General features: G+C 32.9%; 1 protein-coding gene and 1 non-coding gene across 2 annotated transcripts; both read right to left on the reverse strand.

Moving 5' to 3' along the window:
• Positions 1 to 1,861: 1,861 nt before the first annotated feature.
• Positions 1,862 to 7,870, reverse strand: LOC145558202 (uncharacterized). Its single transcript, XM_081619355.1, has 3 exons — positions 6,860 to 7,870; positions 6,104 to 6,234; positions 1,862 to 3,255 (listed from the first exon to the last, which is right to left on the reverse strand). Exons 1-3 carry the CDS (start codon positions 7,178 to 7,180, stop codon positions 2,496 to 2,498), a joined length of 1,212 nt encoding a protein of 403 aa, XP_081475481.1. The 5' UTR covers positions 7,181 to 7,870; the 3' UTR covers positions 1,862 to 2,495.
• Positions 7,871 to 12,220: 4,350 nt separating this feature from the next.
• TRNAA-AGC (transfer RNA alanine (anticodon AGC)) lies at positions 12,221 to 12,293 on the reverse strand. The gene has a single exon. It is a non-coding gene; the product is annotated as a tRNA-Ala (tRNA).
• Between the last annotated feature and the right edge of the window lie 27 nt (positions 12,294 to 12,320).

Below are 12,320 nucleotides of genomic sequence, written 5' to 3' on the forward strand. Positions count from 1 at the left end.
CTAAACATCCAAGTGAAATAATTTTCCAATTTCCTAAATCCTTTGTTTTGAATGGAAGTTGGTTCTGTATGCTGTTATATGGTTTTGCTTTTACCTTGTGTGCATATTCTCAAGTAAGATGGTACAAAACTACAGAATAAGGCATGATTTCAATATGTGCATATTTTCTAAATAAATATTTAATGTTTTTTGATTGAATTACAGCATTTTTTTTTCTTTTTTATTTTAATAATATACTATTTCTGTCGAGATTTGCCCTTCACAAAGTGTTAAAATCTAAAATTATACTAGTACAAGTAGTTTTTAATAATTGAATAAATAAATATGCTTTGTCACTTTGTGAATGCACAAATCTTACACTTTTTGTATTTCTCATGAAAATAGTTTCATATGCTATCGCACAAATCTTACACTTTTTTTATTTCTCATGAAAATAGTTTCATATGCTATCGTATTAATCATTAAAACATTAAAATAATTAAAGAAATGAATATAAATTGGTTGCAACAATTGCGTAAGCTACTCATTTTTTACAGTCAAATCTGGATAAAAAAAATATATGGAAAATCATGAGAATTTGTTTCTTTTATTTTTTGCTTTTAGTAGATGTTTGGATTGTCAGTAATAGGATCAATTCTAAAGATTTATACCAGTAAGTGATGTTAATACGGAGTATTATGTCCTTGATCAACAAAATCTTGTAGGATTTATCTGATACACGAGAAAACCAAATTTGTTTATTGCTTGTAGAATTTTACATAAATTTCTAGTACAATATACTTTTTTTTTTCGATGGATCAGTTTACCAAGAATTCCATACTGAGTTGTATAATACTTCGTATAATATTAAGGTATAAAATAAAAGAAGAAAATCAAAGCTTGTAGAAAGTAATACTTTTAATACTCGAGCCTTATATGGAGTAATGGTCTCTAATTGATTGACGGTGATTATCCTTCTTTGAAGCGAGTTTTTCAAATTTGTGTTTTAAACCTTTATGCTATATTATATGAATATTTTGAAAAATAAAAAATAATGACATGGCATGTTATATGTATTAGAGTATTAATAAAGAAATACTTCGTATTGTTCTTATGTCATACTGAATGGTGTTAATATTTTGTTTATGTAGTTGAGCTTTGACCACCAAAATTCAAATATAACCATTTTCTTTTTTATTTGTTCCCTTACAAATGGAGGCACCCAAAATATTTGAAAAGGAAAGGTACGCATAGCATAAAGTCCCCCTATCTTAAGGGATCACCGATAGCTAGGAAGTAGGAAGCAATCAAAGGAAGAAGATAAGGAACTTCGAAAAGCTCAAACCGATGTCAAGATGAAACACATGGCAGTGTAATCAAGAGACATGAAGAGATCACATTGCAATAGACATGAAGCAGAAAGCAAATTTTGACTTGAAGCATGGACAACGGAGAAAGAAGCTCCTCCAAAGACTGCAAACATTGAGGTCTCCTCCAATGATGTAAAGTAATTTTCTACCAATAAATGACAAACAGATGTTACAAGTCAAAAGTTTAATGACAATGTAAGTCTTTTAAGTCGATTTTTATGAAATGTTAACAAGATAATTTCTAAATCCCATTTTAGAGCAAAAAAAAACGCAGTTGGATATCCTTTTCATCGAATATCTTTCCTATCTAGAGCGGGTTAACCCACTCCTCTCTCAAGTCTCAAGGAGATACCTTAAGTAATCAAGAGAAACAAGAACATGAATCGTCTATCAGAAACATCAGTAGGAGTGTGGGAGAGATATAGGTAAATTACTGTCGGCGAAAATGTGGGGGTTAAATACATAGGGCTTAGGTGAACTTTAATGAAAGTAAACTCGAACATACTGAAAAATACAGGGAAAAAAAAAAGGATTTTATTTTAAATAAGAATATATTTAAACAAATCATTCCTGACTAGTTGAACTAAACCAAAACACTGTCCATCAGTATGGCTCACTAATTACACCTCTTGACAAACAACTAGTCCACAGGGATTACTGTTCTGACACGAAGCACGTAAACTACAGCTACTTGATCTATAGATTCAACATTTGCCTAAGGTAACAAATAACACAATGGAATAAATTTTTTTTTTTTTTTTTTTTACTATCGACCTGATTATTTCCAATAAAAAGGTGATCCAGGACTTTACATATACAAATTTCTGTGATCTGAATTGTAGCAGAAACTTTCATTAAAAAATACCTGAGATGAGGGGGCAAAATAAGCTTCATATGTATCATTTGTATCCTTGAAGGTATATCACTGTAAACAAAATTCATGTACTCGGCTTGCATCTTGTGCGACCATCACCACAGGGCATTGTCAATTTAATTAGCCTTACTACCTCTTCCTGTTCTTGTAAATGAATTTAATGCAACCTTATGCACTTTTTTCTCCATCTAGAACAAGATACAAAAAGAGCTTGAAAACACAGTTCAGTCTATATCAACTCAGGAACTGGAATTGCAACGTGAGGACAGCATCTAATCAAGGGCTGCTTTAGATTTTCGGCCACTAATTGGCTTAGGAAGACCATCAAAAATTGGTTTTGTAAGGGCAGCTTGTAGTTCTGGTGTCAAGGACCATTTGGCAGCAGACCATATAGATGAGCTACTATTGCCGTCTTGATCCTGGAAACTTGGTGTGCTAGAGGATTTCCTTACTCCAGATGAACTTTCAGCTGCATTAGAATCTCCCAAACTGAAGGGAAATCCATTTGATCCTCCTGCTTCGGCTTCAGAAGCCAAACTGGTTCTACTTGCTGCTTTTGTTCTCAAAGCTAATCCTTTCCCTGTGATTGCAGAAAACCAACCACCACTTCCATTCTCTTCCTTCAATAATTTTCCAGGAGTGCGAGCAAAATCAGCATCTGATTTCTGGCGCCTCTTGTTTAGGTTATCAATCCATTTAGCTGCATTGTCCATATCATTAGACAGATCATCCTCCTCTGTCTTAAAGCCATTAGCCACACTTCTAGATCTCCTATGTTGACTAAGAGGTGGGTTCATCAGTGATGGTGATGTAAAAGATCTCTCATCTTCACCATAACTGGTACTTCCTTTGCTGTAAAGTGCCATTTCAAAACCATCTGAAGAATTTTTCTGTTCATTAAGCCCATAGTAGCCTCGCAAAGAACTCATGGCAGGAGACACCTTATATTCTGGAGTTATTCTCAAAGTTTGAAATGATTCAAGGACATCAGGGCGCACACGACGGGATGGAGTCTGCTCAGAGCTGCTAGGTCTGTAACAAGGTTCAAGAATGAAAGCTCTGTTATTTGTGAATGACTAGGTCTCCATGGCAAAATGCAACAAAGAACATTCATGGAACAAAGAGATACAATATTAATAATCAAGCAACAGGCGTACCATAGCAAACCTAAAATTGACAATTTTCTAGATTACAAGTTTTATGATTTCTTGTGAGTCTGGTGTTCACCAAGGGCAGATCAGAGGAGAAGGCCTAGAAGCGATATTAGATACATGATAGTGCACTTGCATGGGCTGAACAAGTAACCTCAACACAAGTGAAAGTTCGGTGTCAGGGAGAATTCAAGTAAGCCTTATAAAGGGGTTGTCGTTGACGTGCCAGTTATTTACATTTATTTCAAGCTGAAGGCTCTATGTTGTTCCAATAAAGCAACAAGCCTTGGAAATATTTCAGCACATATATCTCCTCCATGGAACAAGCATTGGAAGTTATATACATTTATTTCAAACTGAAGGTTTATGTTGTTCCAAGCCTAGGGAAATTTCAGCACATTATCCTCCTCCATGGAACGAAGATTGGAGGTATTGAGGTTAGAAAAAGACCCGACTACCAAGTCCCTGATAATGTTTTCCTTTAAGTCAACCAATGAGAAGATGTAGTAAGTACTAAGTAGGTACTTGCTGAGCTAAAAAATCATGTCCACAGTCAAATAGAGAAGCATGTCTAATACAAAGTACAATATTTGTTGGTTTACCAATTTTCACATAAAGCTCCATGACCAAGACTCCTCTCACCAGACCAGCATCACAAAAAAAAGAAATGAGTGAAAGCACACCAGAATACATATACTTCCAGGCCATCTATTATATCATGTAATTCTTCACATGAAACGTTAGCATCTCAAGAGAAACTATATTGTCTCAAATAACATCAGTTGCCAAAATGACAAAACAAGGTAAGAGAATGAAATTGAATTGCACCCGGTCTATGCCAAGATCCAAGTGTAAAATTCTACATCCAATTTGCGATGTAATTATCACCATATGTTATGAGATGGGCCCTTTAAGATCACAAGTAAAGTTACCAATATGAGCCATTGCATAACCATATTGGCACCTGCAATTTGCTATGAACAACACCACTACAGTAAAAATGCCATTAAACATACTATTTTTGTTTCTTTTAAGTTAACAAGCATTCCCTTTTGAGGAGTTTCTTTTTAGTTGAGAAATGTACTTAATTGATAACCTTTACATCTCCATTTATACCCATGCTTTACCCACTTGATTTTGTCTTCTTTCTCATCTCCTTGCTTTACATTTCTAATTATTCTTACTTTACCCACTTGAATTTACCTTCTCTCTCCTCCTTATATATTGAGAACCTATTTTTAATGTGCCAACTTAAAAGAACAAAGTACAAAAAAATCTCTTGGCTCAATTTGGGCTATTGGGGACATTTATGTTGAAAAAATAGAGCTAACAAAACAAGGTAAACACATCAGTTGTGTATTCCAACTTTTCCAAGTATGTCCCAACATTGGTCTATTATCAATGTAGCACACTAAAGAAATAGAATCTTTGCAACCTAATAGGTGCAAGTTGTGTAACGCGTAAAATACCTGACAACCAGGTATAAATTGTGATAGTTTAATACATCTTGACAACTTCTAAGGAAAAGGTTCTATTTCACAGACATATACTACATAATAGAGTTCCCAAAAGCTAAAGCCTCCAGCCCCAAACTCCTGGGATAGTATAAGCAAACTGATACTAGTCTAATTGTCAATATCGTAAACATCTCCAGCTTGAACCACTAAGTATTCATCTATGAAGCTGATTCAGCTCCACATTGCCCAACAATACTTGATAGGATAACCACAATTAATTCTATTGAATTCTCACAACTCCTTGAGCCTTGAATTTCCTACAGTAGTAACTAACAGGGGGAAAAATTGAGATGAAAGAATTTAACTACACAATCTTAATATCACAATAATTTCACTCATCACTATTCAACTGCCACTAATAACTTCCAAATTACCCCCCCCCCCCCACACCTCAAAACACCCCAACAAGTGAAATTACACGGGTGAGCTCCAATGTTCTGGTCTCTCACAATAAGGTACTAACCATTGATCAAAACAATGTGCGACTAGTTCATTCTGACACATGGAAGCCTCAGCCCAAACAACCAAAACAATCAAGACATGATAAAACAAGAAGTGGTTTTGGCAAAGGACACAAGATGAGGACACAGTGTGACAGTGGTAGAGGTAAAGATAAGTGGTAATTACAAGTGTTAAGTGAGGCCGTGAAGAAAAAGAAGTGACTAAGAAGGGATACGAAGGTGGGAGATATGACTGTAGAAATAGGTTGTGATAAGGGAAGAAATTATCATAAAAACAACAATGAAGGGTATCAATGGTCATTCTCAGCCTCCAAACAATACACATTGGGGTAGTTGCACGTGTTTTGAAACTCCGAACTTCTGAAGTTCCTCCCTTTTATTAGAATCAATTAGTCCTCAATCTGATTAAAAAAAACTCGACTCCATAACTATTTTAGTTCTGTTCCTGCAATTGTCATCGTTGTTTCTGTATATGCAACAAAAGTTAATCATATAACTATGAAACAATTCTGCCCCCGCCTAAACCTATGGCATAAGTGTACTCCCCAAATTCAAAGATGAAACAATCAGGAGATAAATTAACTCACTGCTGCGGATCATACTAGTTTAGTGCTAGATGACATAAGACTATCTAAAAGCACAAGAAACCTTAATGAGATTGTTCAAAAATGCAAAGACCAAGGTGTAGAAAGATAGTATGATACTTATGCTTAACATATAAGTATTTTGAGAAGAAAGCAAGGTAAATTACCCTGCAGTGCTGTGACCATTTGATAAGCAAGGAGAAGGAGGGTGTCTTCCAGGAAGTGGGATATAAAGCGTCTTGAGGGCAAACATTTGTAGATCCGTCACCAAGCCATTTAACTTCTTGATGTCTGCAACCTAAACAAATGAAGAGCTGTGTTACCGCACGGAATATAAAGATTAACCAAACAACTCATCATCTCCATAGAAAAATCCAAATCCAACCACTGAAACCTCATCACACAGTTAATTCAGCATACAGATACAGTGAATCCATCACACAAATAAGTAGCTAACATGAAATTTCTCCAGCAAACATCTCAAATATTTTTCAAAACATAGCAAAACCTAGTCCATTGCCATAAAACAACGGTATCAGAGTCTCGAAGACCCATAGTAATTATTTTATTAACCTCACATCCATAAAATTAATTCCCTACACTTTCTTTGAGCAACACAATCTCTTCACAAGTTCACATCACTAAGAACAACACATTCATTTCAACTTATAATCTCACAACACCAATCAATCAAACCAAACTACCCTTACAACATCTAACATCATCACTTCCCATAACCTAATGTTTTAGCCCAAATGTTCTATCAATCCGAAAACCGCAATTAATTAATTTTTTCCTTCTTTCCTCATACATCACACAAATTACAAAGCTCAAATTAAAATAACATACTCAAATTCAAAAATAAAAAATTAAAAAAAAAAAAAAAAACATTTCCAAATATTAATTGAAAGAATATTCAGTACCTCAACACCATATCTAATGGCAACACCAGCAAGAGTATCCAACTTTGTAACATGATGCTCGATGTAACGCGACGGCGAAGACGAAGACGAAGACGAAGACGAAGATGGCGAAGATGAATTCGTTGATGATGAAGAAACCTTGAAAGAATCAGCTATAATTGGTCCATCACCACATTCTCTCTCCTCAAAACCAAAACGATCGAACATCAAACCATTTCCATTACCATTACCGTTGCCATTTCCATAGCTGTTGCCGTTGCTAAAGCTTCCACCGCCATAACCGTTACCATTTCCATTCTCTCTCCTACGACCAAAGTCCATCACTTTTCTCTCTCCTCCACCCTGAGGGCGGATCCAAAACGCCTTTCCTTCTCCAATTTTCACCGAATCATCAAATTCACAATCCGATTTTTCATTTCTAATCACTCAAATCGAAAACAAAAATTGAGTTCGTGGAATCAAATCAATTGAATTGATTGAAAATGTTCTTCTTAGCAGGAAAATCAATCAGCAAAAAATATGTGGATCGGAGTAGGATTCTGTATGAGAGTGTGAAAATCAGAAATCGATGAGTTAATTAATTAACCAGAATCAAAATCAAAGTGATAATATTACGATGAAGAATCAAATGAAACCCTAAAATTGAAGAAATTCCCCCAAATTACACCGACGAATGAAGACGAATTCACACAAATTCCAGAAAAAAGTTATGGATTTTTTTGGGGATAGGTAGAGCGAAAAAGAAGGGTAATTGAGGAGAGAGAAAGTGTAGATCTGGAGGAGAGAGAAAATGAATTTGTTTTTAATTTTTTTTTTTAACGTTTTTATTTTTTGTGAGTGGAATTCTAAGTCTTAACGAAAAAAAACAAATGCTTTTATACTGGAATTTTCTTAAGAAGAGTAGAAATACTGAGTTATCAGTATTTTGTGGTTGGACTTTCCTTTTCTTTTGAATCTTTTTCTACTTTAAAGCTTTAATTCATCCGTAAATTATTGCTTTCTAATTGCTCTAATTAGTTTGTTTTAACAATAAACTAGAAAAACAAACAATGGCTTTTTATCTCTTTGCTTCGTTATTTTACTTATCCAATGCTAATACGCTATAGGCTTTATAGTCTCTTTGTTTTATAAGTGTGCGTTTTAGCAATCTAATCTTTTCTTATAGAACTTGATTTTAAAATGTCAAAATCGAATAAGGCTTAAAATTGTCCTATGGGTGGAAAAAAAAAACTTTTGAAACTTGGTTTAGTTTAACACTCATGGCTTTAACTTTGTCTTTTTATCAAGCGTTTATGTTTATCTTTATCTAATTCCAAAAAAGGTATGGAGTAACTCTATGGAAAAAAAATAAAAAATTAAAGCAATTTTAGTGGGACGAAGACAATATCCGACTTATTTTAAGTTGTTATAACATACTTGTATCATATATCTAAGTTTATTAATCTAAACTTTTTTTCAGTTTAGAAGAACATGTGAGATGTGACTATGTTTGAACTAAAATTCAATGCAACAAAACTTAATTTGTCCAAAGTATATTTTGTTGAACTTATTCAAACTAATCTTACACTCTATATATTCTAACTTATTAGAAATGTGGTCCTTACAAATTACAATTGTTACAAATGTAAATATTTTTAACCTCTTCATAAACATCAATATTTTAATAATTAATGACAAGTTTAATTTAATGAAGCAATCAATATTTTTTGATTCATCAAAACACATCAAAAAAAAAATGAAAATACTAAATTATTAATTAAGGAAAAATAGCTACTTGTATACAAAAACAAATTGTATAAAATTCTTCAAAAAAAAAATGTATAAAAGCTACATCATTCATGGCTTCCCTAAAATCATTATTATTTTATTATCTATACCTCCCCTTAAATCATTGGTATCTTTCTCATCATTTCTTCAACCTTTTTTTAGGTATCGTATTGAATATTGATGATTATCCTTACCTATTGTTGGTTGTATTATAGTCATTTATTGAGCATGACTTTTTTAAAAAACAAAGAGTATAGGTTAATAGCCTATATTCTTGATTATAAAAAAAATAATTAAAAAAAAATAAAAAACAAAACTATAATAATGTAAATGAGATATTTAAAAGAAATATTATAATTTTTTATATGCAATAATTTAAATACCCTGTAACATAGTACATTCTTTGTTTTTACCAAACAATGTCTATGCAAATCCTTGATTTTGGCAAATTTTACTTATTTGTTATACTTTCTCCATTTTTTTTTTTTAATTGCAAAACTTATACTACCTCCGGTCCAAATTACTCGCAACTTTGGGATAAAGACAAAGAAATGTCAAAAATCGAAAGTGTTGCGAGTAATTAACAATTTTCAAAATAGAAAAGCGTTGCAACTAAAAAGATTCGGATGAAGTATAAGAGTGGTTTGATTGTCAACTGTCATTAGGGTAAAAGAAGAGCATCATAAAAAAAATTAACACATGAAGATCTAAAAAAAGTAATTTTTGATTTGAGATAAAATTTAGGGGCGCACACTTTTTTATTTACTGAAAATTATCTCATTATCTTCGATCATGCACATCTACCTTTTTACTAAAATAACAGTTTCTGTTACAATGAATTAAATTTTAAAATAAGAGAAGGTATTGCGTGAGACTTGACTCACTAATAGTTTGGTGAGTCAAGCCTTGAAACAACAATTCTTGTTGGTAGATGATATCATCCAACAAACTAATAGAGGATATTATCCAGCCTACAAATGATATCATATAATCATTAGAGGATATATATCATCAAGCGTATAAATGATATCATCTAGGCAATGGATGATATCATCTAGCTTATAAATGATATCATAGAACCAATAGAGAATATCATTCAGCCTATAGATAATATCATGAAACCTATATAATAGAGGATATCATGGAACTAATATGGGACATCATCTACACAATGGATGATATCATCCAACTTATAAATGATATCATCTAACTTATTATAGATGATATAATCTACACAATATAATTTACTTTATAAAAATAACTAAAAGGTCAACAATGGCGGAACCACCATTGAAGGTCCCGTACTAAGCTCATAGGTATAACATAACATGCTCATTTCTCAACCAAAATACATGCAATGTTATCAAAACGCTCACAATTCAACATACAAACCACACGGGACAATTAATATCAATAATTATACACAACACAAGAAAGCCCCAAATCGATATTTATTTTTGGCATTTTTCGAAAAATCCAAAAATCTCAAGCAATTATCAAGCCAATTCAAGCATAAATCATGGACAAATATAATCAACAATCTTTATTTATTCCATCTCTCCTCCATCCTCTTCAATTATCTTAAACTGTCTCTCCTTTCCTCTATATATGGATGACATCTTTGATCTCGACGAGTTTCTTGCCGTTGACGTTACCAATCTCACTATTGTTAAGGTTTGATTATCAAGTGTGCTAAAAATAAAAAGAGGAGAGAGAAAATGAGAAAGAAGATGAGACAGTGTTTGCGGAAGAGTTAAGGTGGACTGAAAAATGTTTGGGTGAGGCTGGTCTGACCAATACTTGGTGTCAAGGTAATAATTGATAGGCAATTTTCCCCCTCCCTAAAACTATGTGTCATACTACTTATATAATAAGTGAACATAGTTATTTGAAATAGGAGAGGTACTATAAAATAGCTTAGGCTTAGGGCTTGTTCACATTTACTTAATTTCAGTTCAGTTCAGTTTAGCTCTTAATTTCTCTTTCTCATAAAATATTCATTTCAGCTCACTTCAGTTCAGCTCCAATCAGTTCAGTTCAGCTCCAATCAGTTCAGTTCAGCTCAACTCAGTTCAGTAAATGTGAACATATCCTTACTTTACAAACATATGATTGTTCATATTAATTGGGTAAGTCTGATTATACAATAAATTGGGAGTAAAATTATCACACATAAAGTATACTATACATTATTCACTTAAATTAACTATACTCCCTTTTGAACAACTCATACAAATGATACAATGCATTATTAGGTAGTAAGTTTTTATTCTTAAAATATTAAATATATTAGAGTGAGAGTAGAATAGAGTGATGTAAAGAACAAAGATTAAGGATCGAAGAATACGATTCGATTGGACTAGATTTTAATCACTACTTAAATTTTTTTTATTTTCTTTAAACAAATATTGAGTGGACTAAAAGTGAGTTCACACGTGTCGGTAGAACCAATAATGGAGTTTATTTATAGATTTTTTTTTTCATTATTCTTGAGAGTCTCATTATATACTTACTGTAATACTCAAAGGTCAACAACAATTAATTTAATTTCCTTAAAATATTCAATTGGAATAAAGTATTAATTAATTAATAAAAGTATAATTAATGAGAACATGGTCCATAAAATAAAGTTAATTTAAAAATAATTACAGTCCAAAGAAGTTGTATGTCCACCGTGTCCACCGACAGCAGAAATAATGATGCATGGTTTATGTGGTGTTTGTTTGGGCTATTGGCGTTACGCCGTTACTATTCAAATTCTCTTATTATTGGCTCACATGTATTTCACTTTCAAAGCCGACACTAAGAAAAGGCCTATACTTTGAACTTAATTTTGGATACTACTGGTAATGATTGGTTGTAAATTAAGTTTTAATGCACGAAAGTAGGGGTGTAAACAAGCCGAATTGAATAGAAAATGAGCTTAGGGATACTCAAGCTTAGCTTGTAATACTTTGATTCGAACTAGCGTTGAGTCTCAAGCTTTTACAAGCTTAAATTCTCAAGTTCGACTTACCTGAATACTCAACTTGATTAATGATATTCAAGCTTAGTTTGTATACTTTGATTCGATCTCGAGTTGAGTCGATCTCAAGCTTTTACGAGTTTAAATTCCCAAGTTCGACTTACCTTAGTCTACTATGCTTGATTTGCAACGTTTAGCCATTTAATGTTTAACTTAAAAATGTACCTCTCTAACTCGACTCTTACATAAGCAAAATTATTGTCAAAACTCATAGTACAATTGTTGTTTTGACATGAATTTTGAATGCATATAATAAAAACATCTTTTTCACCTGTACAAGGCCCATAATTGAAGCTTATTGAGACTTGATCATCAACCAATTCAATCTTATCAGAAACCAGTAGGGAGAATTTGGCTAACACTAGGCAAAGCAACATAAATTTGAAATTTCATTCAAAAAAGAAAAATTATATTTCCTTCGTCAGTATTACTTAAAAATTTGAATAAATATCAATATGACAATATGCATGATCCAAATTTAAATTATATTCAAGTAGAGATGATAAAAAATCGAACTGAACTAAACCGGACCTTAACACAATTTCTCGTGTCCAAACCCGAAAAAAAAATGGAGATGCGGGGTATCGATCCCCGTACCTCTCGCATGCTAAGCGAGCGCTCTACCATCTGAGCTACATCCCCTTTTGATCAAATGATTCAAACAATCAC

This window comes from Chenopodium album, chromosome 9, assembly GCF_948465745.1.
Source record: "Chenopodium album chromosome 9, dcCheAlbu1.1, whole genome shotgun sequence".
Taxonomy (NCBI): Eukaryota; Viridiplantae; Streptophyta; class Magnoliopsida; order Caryophyllales; family Amaranthaceae; genus Chenopodium; species Chenopodium album.

Coding starts and splice junctions, on each gene's coding strand:
- LOC145558202 (XM_081619355.1), bottom strand. CDS start 7,180: ATGGACTTTGGTCGTAGGAGAGAGAATGGAAATGGTAACGGTTATGGC. Junction 6,235..6,859: donor CCATTAGATATGGTGTTGAG/GTACTGAATATT, acceptor TCATTTGTTTAG/GTTGCAGACATCAAGAAGTT. Junction 3,256..6,103: donor AATGGTCACAGCACTGCAGG/GTAATTTACCTT, acceptor ACCTTGTTACAG/ACCTAGCAGCTCTGAGCAGA.